Source organism: Dromiciops gliroides, chromosome 6 (assembly GCF_019393635.1).
Source record: "Dromiciops gliroides isolate mDroGli1 chromosome 6, mDroGli1.pri, whole genome shotgun sequence".
NCBI classification, from domain to species: Eukaryota; Metazoa; Chordata; class Mammalia; order Microbiotheria; family Microbiotheriidae; genus Dromiciops; species Dromiciops gliroides.
In genome coordinates, this window is record NC_057866.1 from 8,053,357 (window position 1) to 8,075,902 (window position 22,546).

Below are 22,546 nucleotides of genomic sequence, written 5' to 3' on the forward strand. Positions count from 1 at the left end.
TATTTTTATGCTACATCAACAAGGTCTAAAAGCACCTGTATGAGTTGGCACAAGTCAGGAATCCAAAGAGTATCACAGACCACACCGGAAGCTCTGGAGACTCTGCACAATGCCCCTGTGGCGCTCCAGCTCACGCCACCCCCCACACTCTGCTCTTCCCTCCTGGGTTCCAGCAGCCAGGCACCAGCACTGGCCCTCCTTCGGGAGCTGATCTCCATGGCCTGCTGCTGTCCCACGCTGACCAGGGGCCTTACCTTGACATCAGCAATGAGAGCGTCTTCGTCTTCAATGCCCGTTGGGACGCATTTCTTGTGTAATGGCAGTGACTCCAGCTTATCCACGAGGCACCTGAGACCTTCCAGCTCAAAGTGAGTTAGGTGCACCTGCCTGTCCTTCCTGGGGCCACACTGAGGATCCCACGCTTGCCCGTTGTGGGAGCTCCGGCCGGACTCTGAGGAAGAGTCCACTGACAAGCTTCTCTTCAGCCCTTGCAGGTTTCTGCAGGTTTTGCCCAGCCCGTCGTAATCCACATTGACCCCGTTGGCCATAGGACTGGTAAGGATGGAGCGCCGGCTGCTCAGGCGCCTGGGCTCTTTCTCTGAAGCCTCTTCATCCATGCTTCCAGACTCCAGACCATTTAACTCCAGATCTGCAGAGGCAGAGAAGAAAACAAAATAAGAACACTAGACAGAGACGTAGGGATCCCTCATCAAAGTCAACGTGTTCACAAAATGAGTTCAGTAGGTCAAACTTCAGCTTTCTTCTGTACATGACAAACCAGTGAATGAACTGGAGAAGTCTCATCGTGCTGAATATTTATGTTATAAATCCATGTAACCAACTTCAACTGAGCTCTCACTGCAAGTCAATCATTTTATTCTTCCTTAATTCATTCCCTGCCCCACTCCCACAGAAGTGATTCCAAACTTTCTGATATCTTTTCCTCATGGCATCTGCCATTGCTTTTACAGGCCTCTCCTCCTGGACACACAGGCCTCTCCGGGTTTGCCTACCCTCTCACTGCTGCTCCTCAGTCTCCTCTGCTGCCTTGTAACCTACATTCCGTCCCCTGATTGTGGAGATCCATGCAAGGACCCATCTGGGCCTTCTTCATTTCCCTTGCTCTATTCTCCTTCTCGGTATCACAATGATCAGCTTCCATAGATAGGTCCAACCATTATCTATGTGAAGATGCCTCCCAGATCAACTTCTGTCCCATGTCCCCAGTTAATCATTGGACATTTCAAACTCGATGTCCGGAAGAAGTCTTAAACTTAACCCATCTAAACACAGTCTTTCCCCCTGAACCCGAGTCATCTTCCAAACTTGCCTACTTCTGTTGATGGCACCAGATTCCTTCCACTATTCTCTTGGCATTGTCCTTGACTCCTGACTCTCCCTGTAGCATGTGGATCCAACCAGTTGACCAATCTCCCCATTTCTACCCTCTCATTTCTTGTCTCCACTCCCTTCTCTTCACGCACACAACTAACACTTTACTTCCGCCTCTCATCACTTCTCCCCTAGACTGCAACAATAGCTTTGCCATTAGTCTCCCTGCTGCAAGTCTCCCCCTCTTCCTTCTGACCTCTGCCCTGAGGCCAAAATAATTTTCCTTAAGCTCAAATGTGACCATGGGACTCTTCTACTCCACAACTCTGGGGGCCTCCAGGACAAAATGGAAACTGTTTACTTTTTTTCCTGATAAAAGTATTTTATTATTTTCCAGTTACATGTAGAGATAGTTTTCAACATTTCGAATTTTTCTCCCTCCCTCCCCTAGACAGCAGGTAATCTGATATATATAAAAGATAACATTAAACATATTTCTGCATTAGTCATTTTATAAGAGAAGAATCAAAGCAAAAAAGGAAAAACCTCAAAAAGAAAAACAACAGCATCAAAAACAAAAGAAATAGGGGCAGCTAGGTGGCACAGTGGATAGAGCACCGGCCCTGGAGTCAGGAGTACCTGAGTTCGAATCCGGCCTCAGACACCTAATACTTAACTAGCTGTGTGACCCTGGGCAAGTCACTTAACCCCAATTGCCTCACTTAAAAAAAAAAACCCCAACCCAAAACAAAAGAAATAGTATGGTTCAATCAGCATCCATAATCCACAGTTCTTTTTTTTCTGGATTTCAAGAGCCTTTCCCATCACGAGTCCTTTGGAACTTTCTTGTACCATTGTATTGGTGAGAAGAATCTAGTCTATCGTACTTGATCAACACATCATGTTGATGATACTGTGTATAGTGTTCTTCTGGTTCTGCTCATCTCACTCATCATCAGAAACTGCTTACTTTTTTAAAACCCTTGGCCCAGCCTATCTTTCTATTTCTAGTCTTATTGTACATCCCTCGCCCTCATGTTCTGTCACACATGATTTTCACCTGGCTGTCCTCCCTGCCCACAGTACAGCTCTTCATCACCCCCTCAGAGAGTTCCTCTCTTCCTTTAGGCTGCAGCCCAGGGACCATGTTCAGTGTGGAACCTTTCCTGATCCTGAGCTCTGCAACAGCTTGTGCCTGCCTACCCACCCACCCTCCCAGGCTGGCTTGAACTTTAATATATACATGTATATTTATCACACATTTTACATGCATGTGTATTAATATAAAAAATTAAAACAGTTTGGAGTTTTACTTATTGATTTATGCATTTTGTTACACATGCACAAAAACTGACATGTTGATTTTATAAGTTAATAAACATATACAAGTCTTAGTCCAAAAGCCTCAGTGCAGTCTTAAGGTATTAAAGCTCTGATAAAGGTCTAATTTTGCAGACATATAGGGAATTGGTTCAAATTGATAAGAACAAGGGCCATAGGACGTAAACAGGTAGTCTTAGGAAGAAGAAAGCTGAGCCTATTTTAAACTATTAAAGCTTAAAACCACACTAAGACTTTTGGGATCGCTCTCACACACACACACACACACACTCACACACGCTCACACACACACACACTCTCACACACACACACACACACTCTCACACAGAGTTTCTATACATAAACGTGCATATAATAAGCATATTATATCCATAACATATTAAAATACAAGATAGTTTGGGAGTAATATTTGTCAACTTATCAAGTTAATGTGTACGTGTTTTTCTACATTATAAAATGTGTGCATAATATAGTATTCTGATGTATATACACGTCTTTATTATATATACATATGCACATTTTTTCTTGAATATTTTTATTTCCCCCCCCAATTTCATGTAAGAAATTTAAAAACTGAGCTTTAAATTCTCTCTTACCCGCCCCCCCAAGCAATCTGATATAGAATGTCCGCAATATGCACATATTTACTAACTTTATAGTGTAGCTATTTTCCCTTGTATTAGGGTGTAAGTAAGCTTCTTGTGAGCAGGGATTGTTTCATTCTTTGTATTTGAATCCCTAGTGCCTGCACACAGCAGGTGCTTAATAAATGCTTGTTGACTGACCTCCACTAAAAGGGAAAGCACTGCGTACCTCTGGAAGTAGCCCATTCAAATTTTGTCTCCCACAGGAAATACTTCTTGGCATGTGCTTCTAAATTCCATTGGGTGGGCACTCTTAGTTCTGCTCTCTGGGCCAAACAAACCAATTTTCCCCCCACCCCACCCCTCCTTCCATAGGACAGGCCTTTTAAGTGCCTGCAGAAAGCTACCATGTTCCCCCTAAATACTGCTAAGTTCATCCATCATTGGTTCTTGCAAGGTGCCATTTCCAGGTCTTTGCTTGCCATGGCTGGCCTTCAGACTGGCAGGATCCTTGCTAAAATGCCAACGGCAGAACTCAATGTCACAGACCCCAAGCCTCTTGCCAGGCACAAGATGCATTCAGGAAATCTTTGGTGGCCTTGTGGCTGTGTTGACTTGCACTGAATTGTATTCTGCTCAATTTCACCAGATCTTTTCCACACAAATTTCTGGAAGTGGAGACAGATGCCTAGAGGTATCTGGTGGTATAGTGGGTATAACACTGGGCCTAGAGTCAGGAAGACCTGAGTGCAAATCCAGTTTCAGACATTTATTAACTGTTTTATCCTGGACAAGTCACTTATCCTGTTCGCCTCAGTTTCTTCAAGTGTAAAATGGGGATAATGAGAGCACCTGCCTCCCAGCACTGTTGTGAGGATCAAATGAAATAGTAATTGTAAAGTACTTTTAGGGGCTGCTAGGGGGTGCTGGCTGCACGGGATAGAGCACTGTCCCTGGAGTCAGGAGGACTCATGTTCAAATCCGGCCTCAGACACTTGACACTTACTAGCTGTATGACCCTGGGCAAGTCACTTAACCCCAACTGCCTCACCAAAAAAAAAAAAAGTGCTTTTAGTACAAGGGTTGGAATATGATACTCTAGAAATGTCAGCTATTAAATCAGTTAAAATTATTGTTGTTCGCCAACAAATCATCTGCAAATCAATGACACCAGATAAAGATTCTATACTTACTCCCATTATATCTCATCTTGGACCTTTCCCAAGGGGGAATCTTCCAAGCCTGGAGACCCATTAATCACAACCCTTTGGGATTCGTTCAATAGTCCTGAATGCCCCTACCCATGCTATAGTCAGGGAAGCCTGTATCTCTCTATGCTGTCCAAGGGGTGCCAATGAAAAAACGTTGTCAAATGCCTCGTTAGGAACCCAGAAATACTGTATTTTCTATGTGTACTCTATTCCCAGTCTTATAAACCTGATTTAAAATGGAAGAGATTCTTTCCAATGACCTTCTTCTTGAATAACACATGCAGGCTCTTAAGGATTGCTTAGACTATTATTCCTTTTACATCCCGGAATTCTGTCACAAAGTAAAGCTCACTGGTCCATAATTGGAAGAATTTACTTCTTCAATCTGAAACACTGGAACTATTGGTTGACCTACAGGCTTGTGGTACTTTCCCCATTCTTTAAGACTTTCAAAGGACATCAACAGTGGCTCAAGGTACCCAACAGTCCTTAGGACGCAGTTGGTCTGAACAAGTACACAACTCACTGAGGGTCACTAGGGCTTCATTCTCTACCAGTCCTCCCCATCCCAGTCTGAAAATTGACTTCTAGTTAGGGCACTGAGGAAATGTTTCTCTAGAGAAAACAGAAGTTCCCAAGAAAATCAAGATGATTTCTGGTGACGTTCTAGCACACTCAATACACAGAACTTTATTGGCTTTTCTCCTGACCCCTCACACTCCTGGATCTGCTTTTCTCTCCTCCATGTTTCCTTCTGTTGAGGGCCACCAGCACCACCCATGGCCACTGCTGAGCCTTGCTAGTGGGCACTGGGTGATGCCAAAGTGGCTGGAGTTAGCAGCTGCCAGTATGCCTGGAAGCAACTATTAAGCACCCACCTTGTGCCAGGGACTATTCGGGGTGTTGGGGAGACAGTCACTGCCCCTAAGTATGAGGCAGAAGAAACTGAGGAGAGCTAACTCTTATGGTAATAAATAACTGATCCGTGGTTTTAAAATCTTAGAAAAAAGGATGAGCCAAAGACATCAAGAAATAACAAAGGCTTGGTATTTGAAGTCTGTGATGGGACAGGGAAGCTCTGAGAAGTTAGAAAAAAGTGAAGGAATTTTAATGAGGGATGGATGCTTTGTAAATGATCTTGTGGACACTAGAAGAGATAGCATGGCATAGAAGGGGGTGCCCTGGAGTGCAAGTCCTGCCCCTGGCATGGATGGGCCTTGTGACTCTGGACAAGCTGTGTAAGTTCTCAGCACCCTGAGGAATGAGACTGCACAGCAGCTGGTGATCTGTATTCAGAGAGTGAAACTATAGGCCCATTCCCCCAAAAGTAGGAAAATGCCAAGACAAAATGCCTGTAGGGTAGAAATTCCACAGGGGGAAAAAAATATGTCCTTTGGATATCACAGTGTTGGGTTTTTTCTCTTTTAAGACACTGAATAGCCTAGTAAATGCATTCTTTAGGCAACAGTATACACCAGACTCAATTTTCATCCATGGAAACAACCAGAGCCTACCCTCCCACCCCCAAATAAGGCTGGGGATGAGCAATGAAGCCACCAGGACACAGAAGTGTGCCCCAGCTATTCTGGGCAGCCTTGAAGTGTTCCAGAGCCCATGGCAAGGAGGAATAGATGGGCTGGGGGGGTGGGGGTACCATCCTCCTGACCACTGGACACATTCTGGTGTTCACAGGAATCAGACCACACATAAAACTCCAGGAAGCAGAGCCTTCTGAATTCCCCCACTCCCTAAAGAACATGACAAGGGGGAAAGGGGATGGGAAGGAATGATTTAGCTTCAAAATTGGAAAAGAGAGAGTTAAGTCAAGTACTCACCCATACTGAGTGATTCTTTCTGGAAATCCTTGGTCAGGTGGGAGCGGTTGGTGATGCAGTAGACATAGCGTTCTAACACGTACCAACACATCTCATAGTAGAATGGGTAACGGAACTTATTTGGGACCTATATGGGGACAGGGTGATAAGCAGAAGAAACGGACACTTCAATTCCAAGCAAACCATTCTGTGTAACAGAATTAGTGATGGCTCCATCACTTTTCTCCCCTGAAAAACGAGAGGTTTGGACTAGGTGGCCTAACCATCTTCCAGCTGAAATCTAAGACCCCACAGAAGACTTTTCTAGGGTGGAATGCCTAGAAACTGACTTAAGTAGCTTGGTCATCCTAGGAAGCCAACCTGATTGAGGAAACAATCCCCACAGAAGCCTGGTCTCTCAGAACCAGTAAGGGAAACTGACTGTTAATTCCTGACTTAGTCAAATGGAGAATTAAAAAAAGAAATCTGTGCATATGAAAAATTTTCTGGACGTGGGTTTTAGGGGTAAATCTGTTAGACAAAAAAAGATGTGATATCCGACTCAGGAAGTTATTCTAGGATCCATTCCCTTAACAGAAAAGACCAGGCTCAGGCCTGTGTTTGAGAAGCAGTATATAAACTTCTCTAGGGGCGGAGATCTGTCTGGATGATTTAAGTCCAGAGTCTGGCCCCATGGTACCCTGGACACAGTAGGCACCTTAATTAATGGTGGTTGAATGGAACCTGAAGCAGAAAGGGGTGACAGGGCAGGGCCAACTTGTCATGTCAGATGTGCCTCTCTGCCTGCCACAAGCCACCAGTATGTGCACAAAGACCAGAAATCTCTGGTTGTGATCAACCATGGTTTTCTCCCTTCCTCCCCAAGAAGACTGTCCTGGTCTAACTGAATGACTAACTGTTCTGCAGAGTGACATGCAGTACACGCCATGCTGTGAAGGGAAGCCACAGTCCAGCAGCAGCACCTGTACCCCAGAGTCTGCTTCCTGCTGTCCAATGCAATAGCAAATTCAACCACATATGTGAAAAGCTCTTCTGAATCTAGACTCCCTAAGAATTTCCAAACATCCTTCTGGGTTGAAAGGAAGACTCTGTAAGCACAGGTCAAAGCGAGGAGACACATGGCCTTTTCTGCGCAGTTGAGGTGATCCCTTGACAAAAAGGGGGATCGATCCAGCACTGTGCAGACCACAGAGGAGGGTCAGGCTAGAAAGCACTGTTTGCTTTACTACTGTGAGGCTAAGAAAGGCCACAAAAGCCTTCCCAGATCCTATTCCTTCACTTTTAGATCTCATGTCTTTAGCTCTGGTAAAAGAGACAGGAATGAAGAGGCATCGGGAAGGGAGCATTGTCTGTCTCTACCCGTTAAAATGACTGTTTCCAAAATCCATCAATTCTTGGACTTTGTTTGAGGGGTCTTAGGAATGTGGGCAATAGAAAGGACAGGAAGTGGGCATTCAACATTCAAATTTTTAACTTGGTGCTCGAGAGAATAATCTGTAATTGACTTGCTCCATCACACTGTTTCACTGACATTCTCAAATACCAGACAGAGAAGCAGTGACAAAAGATCCCTGACAGAGTTATATGGAAATGGGTGAAGAATTTCTATAGCTCCTGTTCTCCACTTACGGACTTCCAAGGATTGTAGTGCCTGGAAGCTCAGGCGGCTGGCTTCTGGACACACCCTAGGCAAGAACAGCCGGCATTTTGATCTCACTCTGTCCTTTTCAAAGAACTTTTCTGTAGAGTGGGCTGCTTTCTCGCAAGCTTCACAAAGAAGATTCAAGTCCAATCAAGCCATTATGAAGTACCTACTAAGGACAAGGCACGATGCTCAGCACAGGGATTGGTTCAAAGACAAAACCAAGACGGGGACAGTCGTCCAAGAGCTGACAGCTGCTCTGTAGGCAAGTATGGAGCAGACGAGCACATTTTGCTCATTCCTGGTCTACAAAGAGCGATGTAGAAAATAGAATTATCTGTCTGCACCAGCATGCAGTGAGGTTTAGGAGAGAAACTCTGTATACTGGTGCGAGGAGTCAACTGGCTATGCAGAGATGGACCAGTGTAGCAGTCAGGAGCGCTGTCAGACAGGAATCCAAGGAATGGACCGATGCTCATCGATCTGTCCAGTCAATTAGAAAGCATACTTGAAAACTTTCAAGACTCAAAGGAGGCTCCTGGCTTTTGATATTATACGAACAAAAAAAATCACCTTTCCTCTCAACTGCCAAGACACTGAAAGACAAATCCCCAAAGTTTCAAAACACCAGAGCCTTGACAGAAAGGAAGCACCAAGAAGAAAGCTGCCCATTTGGGCCTTTGTTTATAGGGTCACAGGGTCCGAATGAAAGCTGGAAAGGACTTTAGGCCAGCTAATCCAAATCCTCATTTTAAAGAGGAGGAAACAGACCCAAAGAAAGAAAGGGAATGATGATTGAATTTTCTTTTTACTATGAAATCAACTACACATGCTCTATTGCAAATGACTGTCCTCCACAGCTTCACCACCATATTATTATTATTATTTTTTTTTAAATGAGGCAGTTGGGGTTAAGTGACTTGCCCAAGGTCAAACAAGTAGTAAGTGTCAAGTGTCTGAGGCCAGATGTGAACTCATGTCCTCCTGACTCCAGGGCCGGTGCTTTATCCATTGCACCACCTAGCTGCCCCACCACCATATTATTTTTATTTTTTGTAATTTCTTTCCTCATGACTTAACTGGATTACTGTTATTTCACTTAAAGAACATTTGTGACCTTTATTCTTCAAATAAAGCAATTCCTATTATATCTGAATCATACAAGGAAAAGGATGTCCCTCAGCTACATCAGTGCTTCAGTAACACAATGATTTATTTTCCATATTCAGGGTAAACTCAAGGTCTGCCTATTCAGTTTTAGCCTTCTGTTTATTTGGGATTCTATCTTAATGTCAACACAAACGTATCAGTGAATATGATATAAATTGAGATACTGGATTAAGAGGCACAGAATTGGGAAAGTAGTTAAAGAAAATAAGAGGAACACAAATTCAAGGATGTAAAACTCAAGTTGTCTAATCTTACTATATTAAAACAATGAAGATAACTTTTAAAAATTCAAATATTGTCTGCTGGCAGTTTATATAAAAATGAAAGATTCAGAGGATAGAGATGACACAGGAAAGGGAAATGGCCTAAAAGGGGCCCAAAAGATTCCTAGAGATTCACTGCTCGTAAGGGATGAGACGCCCAGGCCCTTAGACAAAAGCAAGGACACGTGATTCTGGCTAAAATGCTTGACTTCTTTGCTTTTTTCTAGGTGCTAAGATGAAAACTGACATTCACACATTGGCTCAAAGTAAAGTAAAAGTTCACAAATCTTTAGTTACTGCTACTTACCCGTGTCCGATCTTCAATGTTGTAGATTTTAAGCTGCATGGGGATGTTAAAACTGTGCAAAAAGTTGCCCCCGAACACTAATGTGTCTGTGGGGGTGTATACTGCATGAATCCAGCCTAAAGAGGTAGGAGAAGCAACAATGTCTCAAGTTAGAGAAGGATTCTCTTGGAGAAGTGATAAGCTCTCCCCCCCAATCCTAGATTGCTGTTCTTCATTGTGATCCTCTATCCTTCCTCACCGGTTCTTGGGGAGGGGAGGGGGAGGGAAGAGAACTACCCATCTCTAGTCCCCCATAACCACCTTGCTCAGAAGGGCCAATACCCATGGCATGCCTCAGCACAGCTGGCCCAAACTCTGCCAGTACGCTAGTTCAGGACTCATTAGCACCTGCCTGGAAACCTTCGGCAGCTCCCTTTAAGCTTGTCCCCATACTTGCCCTTCGTCCCCTCTCTCCACAATGTCTGTCACACAGCTTCCTGAATAATCCTTCTGTACAAAAAGAACTGGTGAAGTCACTCCTCTGCTCAAAAGGCTCCCCAGCTCCCTGAGGCCTATTCTGAGTCAAGTTCAAACTCTACTACCTAAGGTCTAAAGCCCCTGACAGACTGAGCACTGATCTTCTCACACAATTCACCAACCAGCCTGTGTACGTGTCACATGTGTGCACAACACCCCCCCCCACACACCACCTCTGTGAACCTCTCCAGGTAGTTCCTGCTGACTAGAAGGTCCTTCCTCACCCCATCTTTCCCTGAACCACCACTGCCCACCCTTTGAAGCCCAGTGAAACTGCTGCCTCCTCTGCAAAGTCTTCTGAGTCCCCTGCTTTGGACTAAGTTCCTGCTTCAATCCTCAAGCAGCAATTCGTTGGGTAACTCTTTTAATGCACTTAGGAAGTAATGCTGTGAGTGAATGAATACAAGCACTATGCTTTATTACATGGTTTATACGCCTATAGAAAACAAGGCCATAAACCTTGGCTCTCTAGAATTAGAGTGACCCCTTGGCCCAGTGGTCTCATTACTGACACGCTACCCTAAGGAAAGACAGACACAGCTGTGGAAAAATATTCCTGATAGCAAAAAGACTGGAAGCAAATTGGCTGCTCCAGAACTGGGGGCGGGGTGGGAATGGTCAGTGTATCTAACGGAATATAACTGTGCTGTAAGAAATGATGCCCTGCTTGCAGAGAAACCTAGGAAGACTTGCATGAACCAACAGAGAGGAAACTGGTACTAGCGTGAGACCAACTCATACAGTAACAACATCATAAAGATAAGCGGCTCTGAAAGACTTCACAGCTATGATCCACACACCGACCAATCGTGATTTCAGAAGATTCTGGAGGAATGTGGACCCACCTCCTGACAGAGGTGATAGACCCAGGGGACAGACTGAGACTTACACTTTGGAGGCATGGCTAAGGAAGGCAGGAATTAGTTTTGCTTGACAATGTAAACTTATTACAAGTATTTTTTGCTTTTCCTTTTTCAAGGGAAAGAGGGGTAGAGGGAGAGAAGGTGGGAGTTATTAAGATTAAAAAGTAATAAAATGAGAACCACTTAAAAATGAATTGTGGTATACTAGTGAAATATAATTATTGTACCGTAGGAAATGATGGATCTGGGGGCAGCTAGGTGGCGTAGTGGATAAAGCACTGGCCCTGGATTCAGGAGTACCTGAGTTCAAATCTGGCCTCAGACACTTGACACTTACTAGCTGTGTGACCTTGGGCAAGTCACTTAACCCCCATTGCCCCACAAAAACAAAAACTGGGAAATAATGGATCTAAAAAATTAAAAGAAAAATGGGAAGATTTAAAAGAAGGGATGCAGAATCAAGAAGGCAGAACCAAATTAACATCAGATACACATGGCCTGCTGCCATGTAGTGAAAAGTGACCAGTAGAAGGAATTCATCCTGCACACACCAGAAACAAGGTCAAGAAGGTTCAGGAAAACAGGGATGATGCAAGTTCACACATCTTTAGGGATGGGGTAAGTGAAAGCTAAGTAATGGAGGCTGGGGAACCCCCCTCCAGCCTCAGTTTGGTCATATGTAAAATGAGGGGGTTTGCATGTAGAGCCAGTGGAAGTCAATCCATTTCTACATGCCTCAGTACCTAGCAGATGCTTGGGCACAGTAGGCTGCCTCAGTAATCTCTCACTTGTCACTCCACGAGCTCAATATTCTTTGGGTTCTAGGGAAGGGGGTGGCAGCTCACTGCATCTTGCTTACCTGAGGGGATAACAAAGGTGTATCCCTGCTTGAGCTCAATGCGCTGGCATTCGGACACGCGGTCACCCAAGAAGATGTCTCCCTGTTTCCCCGACAGCAGCCAATTTTCATACAGTTCCAGGTTTTGGGCCGTAGGTGGTATGAGCCAGAAGACCTGGGAGTTAAAAATTTCAGTCTGTGAACAGTCATTGATAGGACCCTCAGTAAGCTAACTCCATCTATGAACTAATGACTGCTTGGGCTCACGACCCTTAATTTTAAAACGTGCAGCTTTTCAACCCACAACTCTTTCCTGCTAGACCCATGCATGGCACCTTCTAGTTCACTCCTAGCATCACCTGACTGGACCTGAGCCCTAGAGCTGGAAGGGACTCCAAGGCTATTTAATCAAACCCCCTCATTTTACATATGGCCAAACTGAGGCCTGGAGGGGGGTGACTTGGCCAGTGTTCCCTTGGGAGGGGGCATCAAGAAAGGATCTGGACTCAAGTGCCCTGAATCTCCCCATTGCTCATCTTGACTTAACATCAGTGCACTGTGTCATAGGAAGATGCCAGGCCCTAGGATCACTGTGGGTGACTGACATCTTTGAAAAATGGATAAAAAAAGGTCCAATTTCTTCTTCTTTTTGTTGGTGAGGCAATTGGGGTTAAGTGACTTGCCCAGGGTCACACAGCTACTAAGTGTCAAGTGTCTAAGGCCAGATTTGAACTCAAGTCCTCCTGACTCCAGGGCTGGTGCTCTATCCACTGCGCTACCTAGCTGCCCCCAGGGTCCAATTTCATATAGATGTTTCTACTGTCCAGAGGTGAATCTGGGTCTGAATTGACTGCATTTATCAATAGCTGCCAGCTTACAATGTAAGAGAAGTTCCTTGAGGACAGGGACTCCCATTTATCTGTCTGTGTCTGGTGTTTAACACACTCTTTTTCTTGATAACTTATAGTCTTAAGATAGTTGGGGCATTGGGCAGCTAGGTGGTGCAGTGAATATAGCACCAGTCCTGGAGTCAGGAGAATCTGAGTTCAAATCCAGCCTCAGACACTTACTAGGTGTGTGACCCTGGGCAAGGTTAAGGGACTTGCTCAGAGGAATGATGTGAGTCTGGCCCCTTACCTATGCTTCCATCTGGACTTTCACCTTGCACAAAAACGGTGCTCAATGTTTGCTGAATTATGGTAATGTTGCCAATGTATACCTTCTCCTACTTCATCATGTCTCCACCCAGAATGGTTTGGAAACTTGCTCGCAAATGTATTGAGAAATCTCACCATATAAGAAAAACTTCCTCTTTGGCCTTCTGTTTTAGGGGATGCAGAATGGAGAATCCCCTAGCAAAGCTGGGGCTCAAGAACTCCTCCAATGTGGGTGGCCCTGGGTGTGCAGCTGCTAGGGCAATTGCACTCCTCACCATCTCTACCAAAAGTCATGCTGAAGGGCAGCTAGGTGGCGCAGTGGATAGAGCACCAGCCCTGGATTCAGGAGGATCTGAGTTCAAATACGGCCTCACACTTGACACTTACTAGCTGTGTGACCCTGGGCAAGTCACTTAACCCCCATTGCCCAGCAAAAAAAAAAAGAAGAAGTCATGCTGGACATTCACTTTCTCGGTTACATTGTTCAGAGAAAACGACGCCATCTTTGACTTTCAAGTTGATCACGAATCTCTTCATAAATGGTACTGTACCTTTCCCCCCTGATGGATGTGGTACCACACAGAGGTGCCACCGAAGTCCACGTGAAAGTCAGTGTAGCAGCCCCGGACACTCATGAGACAGTACCTGGCCCCAAAGAAGGAGACATGTGAGAACAAGGAAAGATGGGACAGCTTGTAAAACCAGTATGTCAGGAAACAAGAGCATCCTCTGTAAAGCACGTAGGCCGAAGGCTCAAGAGGCTCCCTCTGGATGAAGGACATACACTTAAAAATCTCATTTTCTAAAGAGAAGTTTGAATTTTCAATTCCACAAGCAGATAAGAAAAACCCAAGCATCAGGAAAAGGCTGGTCTGGGCCAGACTGAAAACTTTCAGATGTAGATGACAAAGGAAAAGGAGGGTACTGAGGCTGTACATGGGTCAGTGGATGATGGGGGGTATCCCAGGAAAATAAATAGTGAGGAAATCCCATGAGCTTTCTGGTGAGACTTTGAACTGTCCTACAGACAAAGTGTGAACAGAACAACTAAAGTCATAGGACTCAAGAACATCAAAATTCCCCAAAGGGGCTTGTTGGGAAGGAATAAGAAAGCCTTTACACATGTGGTGCAGTTGGCCCCCCGAGGCTCCTGTCTCCCCTCTCCCTCCCCCAATTACCTCATATCTGTTTTGCATTCTCTCCCCCCCTCCCCCTCTCCAGAATGCAAGCTTCCTGACAGGGCGATGCTGCTTAAATGCTTGTTGATACTGGTTCCCTTTGCTCAGTTTTGCCCCAGTCCTACTGTCCTCGAGTCACAACCATTGTTGGAGCTCCAGACTGGCCATGAGTTTGTATGTGACTCAAGTGCTAGATAGAGACCTTTCTCATCTATGTAACTTTAATTAGATTTTCTGTGGAATTTTCAATCCTCCTTTCCCCAAATAATGAACTTCTCTGCTTAGGTTGTTCCCACCTCCAACAATCTGTGCAGGTCACCCAGGGGATGTCTCCATCACTTACTTCTGTACTTTGGGGTACTGCATCTCCAGGATAGCATTGGTGGACTCTGTCTGGCTTTCCTTCAAGTGCCTCGGCCACATGTTGTCCACCCAGTCGATAAAGTCCACCTACGAGAAGGAGGGAAAGTCAGGTTACTGTTCACACATATGCTCACCCTTCCCTCCCAACAATGCTGGGATGGGGGCAGTAGCTCAGAGGGAGACTAAGGAACTTGCCTGTAGCCTCAATGCTAGTGAATGTCAGACCTGATGTTAAGGCCAAAGGAAATATGGCCTCTCTCAAACCACTAAAAATTGACCTCAAAATTCATCACAATAGCCACAAATGAGTAAAATGGTACTTTGTTTTGATGGAGGTCAATCAGCAAGTACCAAAGAGCTAGCTATTAAATGAAAATAAAAACGAATCCTTCCATCAAACGCCAACGATTGAAACAAAAACTTCTATGAAGGGATGCGTAAACTTGTAAGGCCACTCTTATCCCATTGTCTTTGCTTTGAAAACAAAAAACAGCTCTCTGGAGTGTGTGTGTGCATGGCACAGCTGTGGAGGAGGCCAAGGGCTCAGCTGAGATAAAAAGCACAGGAAAGCCTAGTGGTCCAGGTCACTGAGAATCATTCAGGCAAAGCCAAAAGTAAAATTCAAATTACAGGGTGGACAGCTGAAGTTTAACAGTGTAAATTCAGGATAAGAAAAAAATGGCCCCAGTTCTATTTCTGACACAAGCTAACTGTATTGGGCTGGCCGAGTCAAAATTTCTCTGGGTTTAGACATCTTCATCTGTACAAATTGGAGCAGAAAGAGCCTGGGGTAATGGCAAACAAGCTATAGCCTCAGAGGCAGGCAGAGAACTCCCTGGGTCCAAGGCCTGCCTATGATACATGGTGGCTATGTGGCCCTGACCAGGTCACTTAATCTATCAGTGTCCCAGACAATTCTTTAAAAGTAGGGTGTTTTTTGTTGTTGTTGTTGTTGTTGTTTTTGAGTGAGGCAATTGGGGTTAAGTGACTTGCCCAGGGTCACACAGCTAATACGTATTAAATGTCTGATGCCGGATTTGAACTCAGGTACTACTGACTCCAGGGCCGGTGCTCTATCCACTGCGCCACCTAGCTGCCCCTAAAAGTAGTTTTTGATCTGAAGTGGTTTTTGAAACAATTTGTCCAGGAAAATCCTACTCCAATGAAATGATAGCCCAGTCAGGCCCAGTGGGATATTGATAAGATCAAACAAGATAACAAGTGTGAAAATGTTTTGAAACACATAAAATGCTGAATCATTAAGTTAGTTACTTCTTTACTAAAATCCTACTCAAGCTCCACAGGCCTTTCCTTTCTAATTTCTTTTATTTTGTGATCTGCTGAGCTTTGGGAATAGTTTTGTTATATAGAGATTTTTGTTAGAATGATATTTGTTGTATCAGGAATATAGTTTTATACTGAAAACTACCCAAGTTTTCAAATGCAATCACATTTCTATCATAGCCCTCCCTAAATAGACATATGTCTACAAGGCATCCAGTGTCGAGTTGTTAACTTGGGATAGCACAGGCAGAATCTTCACTTGAGGCCTGCAAAATCAACCTATCAGCTGCCTGTCCCAAGACACTGGACCCCCTTGCTCCATTACATTTTGGGTCTTTTCAAAGAAAGGCTGAATGACTTTTTTTTTTTTTCAGTGAGGCAATTGGGGTTAAGTGACTTGCCCAGGGTCACACAGCTAGTAAGTGTTAAGTGTCTGAGGCCGGATTTGAACTCAGGTACTCCTGACTCCAGGGCCGCTGCTCTATCCACTGCGCCATCTAGCTGCCCCCGAATGACTTTTTATCAAGTATTTTGTCTAGAAACAGCTTTCTTAGGTTGGGGATGGACTCTATGACCTCTGAAATTCCTTCCAACCTTGAAAGTCTGTGAGTCAGGGACTCCATACCCACTTTCTAAAACTACAAGTACAATAGGCACCTAGACTTTATTTCCCTGGAAGGTGCTAAGAAACAGAATACCTTTCTGAGTTCACGTGTCCATTTCACCATGGAGGGGTGGGGGTCAGGAGGAGAGGGAGGGGGAAGATCCAAGATCTCTTCCTGGGCTGGTCAATATGTGGCATTGCCAGCCAGCTCTCCTCAAAGTGCCCATTAGCTTTCCTGATCTTCTTAGAAAAATGTGCAGCTTGGAAACTATTTGGAGGGATGCCTGTGTGGGGAATAATTTCTCCATCGACTGCCATTACAAATTTGGAAATGTTTCTACATCTCCTGCAGTTCCTGTCCTGCCCCCCAAGGGCAGGGAAAAGCCAAAAGCCTTCAGAGAGCAGACTGACCCAGTACCTCCAGGAACACCATCTTCAGATTCTAGTGTCTGATTTTTCAGTTCTACAACTTGGATTTCTGGGTAATGTATCTCTTCAAGAGGGGGCATCTGGGCTCTCTGTTTGTAGCGACCCTTTCTCCTAGGCACCATAAGTGACTGAAAGGCCACCCTTTGGATACTGCTCTGAATCATCAGTAACAAAGGACTATGATACTTTCCCTTTCGAAGCCCACAAAGTGCTTTGGCAACTCTGTCTGCCCCTGCCTCCCTGACCCCTTTGCAAAAGTAGAGGTTCCACAGGACTAGAACACGCATATATGTTTCATTTCTTAAATGTACTTATAACTAGATGAACAATTCTAATTCAAGGTCTACAAAAGAAAAAAAGAAACTCTGTGTCCTCAAATAAATAAGCTTTGTTAAAATGGAATCCAATCTCTTCTAGGAAATTGCTCTTTCCAATGTCTTTCTATGAGTTGCCAGTCACTAGCTCTGCCAAAGTCATGGTTAAACCAAACATCTCTTGCCTGGGTAGCAATGGTGAAACTTGCCCTCCCTCTTTTGAAGCAAGTGTTCTCCTTAACTTGGAACATCATTCTTAATACGTCTTAGAGGAATTGTGTTTTTTTTAAAACTTCTTCAACTACAGCACAAACTCAAGGGTAACTAGCACTCTGCCAGTTTTGAGGTCTCCAGGAGCTTCAATATGGTTGGGTGCCTTTGCCATGCATAGAGGGGCCAGCTTCCAAAGCTTGAATCTTAAAGCACTAACATTTCCCAGGTAAAGTTTTTTGTCCTTTTCAGAACATTCATGAAAAAGCTATGAATTTTGCAAAAATGAACAACCTTCTTACTAATGCCACTTGTTTGCAAGGGAAAGAGTTAGGTTTGAAAAAATTACCGTGGTAGGCCTCTGCACCATGTTCTCCAATCTGGTGTGGCTGAATTCCAGGCTAATGACATTATAGAGTTTCTCACGCTCTTCCTCTGGAGTCTCATAATAGCGGGTCCACTGGGCCATGGTCATTTCAATGCCTTTCTGGGTATTCACATCCATGACATCCACCATTCGACGGCTCCCTGTCATGAAAAGAAAATCAGCAGGATCAAATGATAATGCACCAAATCTCCTTCCTATTCTACTAAGAGTTACATGACTAATTCTGGCAGCTCCGTTAAGTGTAACCAAAGGGAGGGAGAAGCATGATGAGGCTGCCAAGTATGCCAGCGTCCTCTGAATGTGTGACTGCTTAAGTGAGAGTCCAAGGGACTTCACAGTGACCGTAAGCATGAGAAATCAACCCGCTACTTCCAGCTGGTACAACTGGGAGTTAGGGTGAAAGTAAAAGCAGGTCCTATCTGTTCATTCTTTCATTACAATCTCCTTTCCAATTCAACCAATGAAAGTTTGTAATGTAGAATGAACTCAGCAAACAAATATTTGTTAGGTACTCATTATATACAAGATACCTCTCTAAGCCTCAGTTTTCTCATCTAAAAATGGCAGTCACAGCAGTTCCTAAGTCAGGGATGCTGTAAGGATCAAATGAGATGGCTATAATGCACTTTGCAAATCTTAGCTATTTACTATAGATAAATGGGAACTAGAACTATTGTCAAAGACACAAAGATGATTCAGACAAGAAGAGTGTCCTCAACATACTTATCACCTAGTAGAGGAGAGAAAGCAAATTAACTGCCATAGGAATGATAATAACAAAGTTCTCAGGAGACAGTGAGTAAGAAAGAGCAAAAGTGAGTGAGCCAGGGGTGAGAGAGAGATAGAGACAAGAAGAGCGGCACAGAGCCTGCTTCTGCCTCTAGAAATCAGGAAAGACTGCATGGCAGAGGGCACCTAGGTGGCATAGTGGATAAAGCACCAGCCCTGGAGTCAGGAGCACCTGAATTCAAATCCTGCCTCAGACACATGACACTAGCTGTGTGACCCTGGGCAAGTCACTTAACCCTCATTGCCCCTCAAAAAAAAAAAAAAAAAAAGATTGCAAGGCAGAAATAGCATTTAGTGGGTAGACATGGCAGGAATGGCTTTGCAGATACAGAAAGCAGAGGATAGAACCCTGGTGACCACCCATGCTCATGGAAAAAGGAGAAGCGTGGAAGGAGATGATGGTCAGCAGGAGAAACAAGATACAGAAACAGCCCTGAGAGAAACCAAAGAGTCTGAGGATGGGTGGTGTGCACAGAGTTCAGAGTGGGTGCCCTGTCCTGCACAGGTATTCCAGGATTTGCCACGGTGAACACCGAAATGCCCCATGGAACTTCTAATAGGGACAGAAGAAAGACCGTGACTACAGCATGGTTGCTAAAGTAGAATACAAGTATAAATAAAATATAAACTGTCATGTATTAGAAACTTCAGTCTTCTTTTATGTTAAAGGAAAAAGTGGGATTTGCTGTATATTTGAGCACCACTCAAAGTCTGGAAGCAACAATCGCATATCAATTCAATAAGCATTTAAGATCCTTGAACCCTGAGGTATTACATAGTTGGCCACTGTTAGTAGGAGGGCTCAGTTCCTGGCTTTCTAGGGAAATAGCAAGTGCTAATGTAGCTGAAGGGCTACACCGGGAATGGAAGGGAGGGATAAATGGATGGACCTCATGGCCTGTGGTGAGAATGATGGCCATGATTCCCTTTGGCACAGAGCATTTGACCCATCACTAACAGTGCTGGCGTCCTTACACGGCTGGTGCTCAAAACTGTGCAGACAGTCATTGGCTGCACTTCTCAGCAGCAGCCAGTGAGGTGAAATCTATCGCGGCTCTATCAGTATCATCTGTGGAAATGCCCTACCTCTACCACAGGCCATGGAATGGAGGCAGCTGTTTCAGGGAGTTTTCAAGAAGAATTTCCAGGGGCTAGAGAAGGGGTTAAGGACAGGCCAAAGCAGATGAGCACCAATGAATTCAGTAAAATTAGAAAAGTGCCTTTGATGGGGATTCCTGATGGGCCAAAAAAGGCAGGGGAAACTGAGTATACCTTAATGTGTCAGGGCAGCGGCTAGGTCAGACCTGGGGTCTTCTGATTCCAGACTGAAGGTAAAAGTGACCAAGGAACAAATGCCGTGTTTGTTGGTGTGCAGCCCTAAGGACTGATCGTGGGTGCTGGGCAGGAGGGAAGACCCTAAGGAGGAGGGCAGCACAGTGTACACCCAGGCCTCCCTCCCTCTGTGGTCCACAGAAGAGACAGCCAGGTGGAGGACTGGAAGGGACCCCCTGGTGGCTGCTTATCTCCAAAGAAAAAAGGACAAGTCCATCTGGACGCAGCAGACAGTGGAATTCTGTCACAGTCAATTCGGGCAAATTTGAAATTTCTGGTTAAATAAGGGATAAGTAGAAACTGCTTTTAGCTTCAACTCTTTCTGAGAAAATTTCTGAAAGGTGACTAGCCCACTTCCCAGCCTTAGTGAACAGAATTAAATTTGCACTGTGTCTGGGTCATCTTGGATCTTTGACACAGAGCAGGCCTTTAAGTGTTTGGTGAATCAAAGATCACCTTCTGAAAATCTGCCCAGGAGAGGCTTGGCAAGGTTTTAAAAAAACAACAAGGGGACTTCCGGGGTGGAGCCAAGATGGCAAAGGAAAGGCAGTGAGCTCTCAAACTCAGGACACAATCGCTCCAGAAGACATCCAAATATGGCATAGGACAATGCCTGGAGCAGCAAAACCCACAGAAGAATGTGCTGAAATCATCTTCTAACCAAGAATGGCTTGGAGGGTCAGAAGGAGGGAGCTGCTGTGCTGAGACAGGAGTGGAGTCCAACCCCACAGTCACCCTGACACAGATCCAGTCCCAGGAAGGCCTCGCCAGAGAAGGAGACCCCCAGAGCCTCTGAATCAGCTGAAGCGCCAGTGTCGTCTGGAACTAAGCTCACAGTCTGGTGAGAGGGCTGAGCCCTGGGCAGGGTGGAGACTACAGGGGTCTATGCTGGTGCTGAGGCGGAACTTGGATTTCACACCCCTGCTGGGAACCAGGGGGTAGGCTCCAGTAGCAGTGGCCCAGGTCGGGGAGGGGCACAGGCTCATCTGAGCTGACAACCACAAGACACAAAGCTGGTTGATTAGCAAGTTGGTCTGGGGTCATCTGTGGACCAGGGAACAGGCTGGGCGAGTGAAGAACCTGATTCTCCTTAAATCATACCACCTGGGACTTCTTAAGCTTGGGATACTGCAGCCTGGAAACAGTGCCCCACTTTAAGAAAAAAGTGAGGACCACAGAAAGTTTCTCTAGTGACAAGGAAAATCGAAGTGCACCCTCAGAGGAAGATGTCAATGTCAGGGCCCCTATATCTAAAGCTTCCAAGAAAAATATGAATTGGTCTCAGGCCATAGAGGTGCTCAAAAAGGACTTTGAAGATAAAGTTAGAGAGGTAGAAGAAAAAATGGAAAGAGAAATGAGGGTGATGCAGGAAAGACATGAGAAGAAAGTCAACAGCTTGAAAAGCCAAATGGAAAAGTTCTCTGGTGAAAATAATTGCCTAAGAATTAGGACTGAACAAATGAAAGCCAGTGACTTTATGAGAAACCAAGACACAATAAAGCAAATCCAAATGAATACAAAAATAGAGGGCAATGTGAAATCTCTTCTGGGAAAAATTGCTCATCTAGAAAATAGGTCCAGGAAAGATAATTTGAAAATTATCGGTCTATCTGAAAACCATGATCAAAGAAAGAGCTTAGACCTCATCTTCCAAGATATTCTCCAGGAAAATTGCCCTGAAATTCTAGAAGCAGAAGCTAAAATAGGAATTGAAAGAATTCACCAAACACCTCCAGAAAGAGATCCCAAAAGGAAAACTCCTAGGCATATTATAGCCAAACTCCAGAGCTCTCAGGTCAAGGAGAAAATATTGCAAGCTGCCAAAAAGAAAGAATTCAAGTACTGTGGAGCCCCAGTCAGGATAGCACAAGATCTAGCAACTTCTACATTAAAGGACCAGAGGGCATGGAATATGATATTCCAGAGGGCAAAGGAATTGGGATTACAACCAAGAATAACCTACCCAGCAAAGCTCAGCATAATCTTTCAGAGGAAATTTGGGACTTTAATGAAAAGATCTGAACTGAATGGCAAATTTGACTTTCAAATACAAAACCCTAGAGAACTAAAAAAAATTGGGGTTGGGGCATATAACTGGGGTCATGCAGTGGGTGACTGTCTTGTGCCTGAGGCTGGGTTTTGGCTGGGATCCCCCTGGGTCCAGGGGTGATGCTTTGTCCACTTTGTCACCGATCTGCCCCATGATGACATCCTTAGGGTTAAATTGAGGGGTGAGGGGAATGCATTGGGGAAGGGGGAAGGGCAGAGGTGAAATCCTACATGAAAGAAACAGGAAAAGGCTTGTGGAGTGGGGGAAGAGATGGGAGAGGAGCAGGGCAGTAAAAGGATTTTACACTCATCAGAAAAGGCTCAAAGACCTTAAACTCTTCAGAGGTGGCTCAAGGAGGGACTAACACACACACCCATCTGGGTGGAGCAATCTATTTAATCTAGGCGGTAAATAAGCCTAACACTCAACAGAATTGGCTCAAAGACTTCAATCTCATTAGAATTGGCTCAAGGAGGGAATAAGTACACACTCAATTGGGTGAAGTAATCTCTCTAACCCTGCAGGAAAATAGGAGGGGAAAGGGAT

The 22,546-nt window shown here is 44.8% G+C and overlaps 1 protein-coding gene across 5 annotated transcripts in view; it reads right to left on the minus strand.

Moving 5' to 3' along the window:
- The window catches only part of KDM2A (lysine demethylase 2A), a 90,968-nt gene that overhangs the window by 21,249 nt on the left and 47,173 nt on the right, over nt 1-22,546 (minus strand). For all 5 annotated transcript variants that reach the window (XM_043970053.1, XM_043970052.1, XM_043970054.1 and 2 more), the window contains 7 exons: nt 17,791-17,969; nt 14,581-14,687; nt 13,611-13,704; nt 11,924-12,077; nt 9,686-9,801; nt 6,304-6,430; nt 255-649 (listed from right to left, as the gene is read on the minus strand). In XM_043970053.1, coding sequence (XP_043825988.1) covers nt 255-649; nt 6,304-6,430; nt 9,686-9,801; nt 11,924-12,077; nt 13,611-13,704; nt 14,581-14,687; nt 17,791-17,969 — 1,172 coding nt within the window. The remainder of the gene's footprint in view (nt 1-254; nt 650-6,303; nt 6,431-9,685; nt 9,802-11,923; nt 12,078-13,610; nt 13,705-14,580; nt 14,688-17,790; nt 17,970-22,546) is intronic.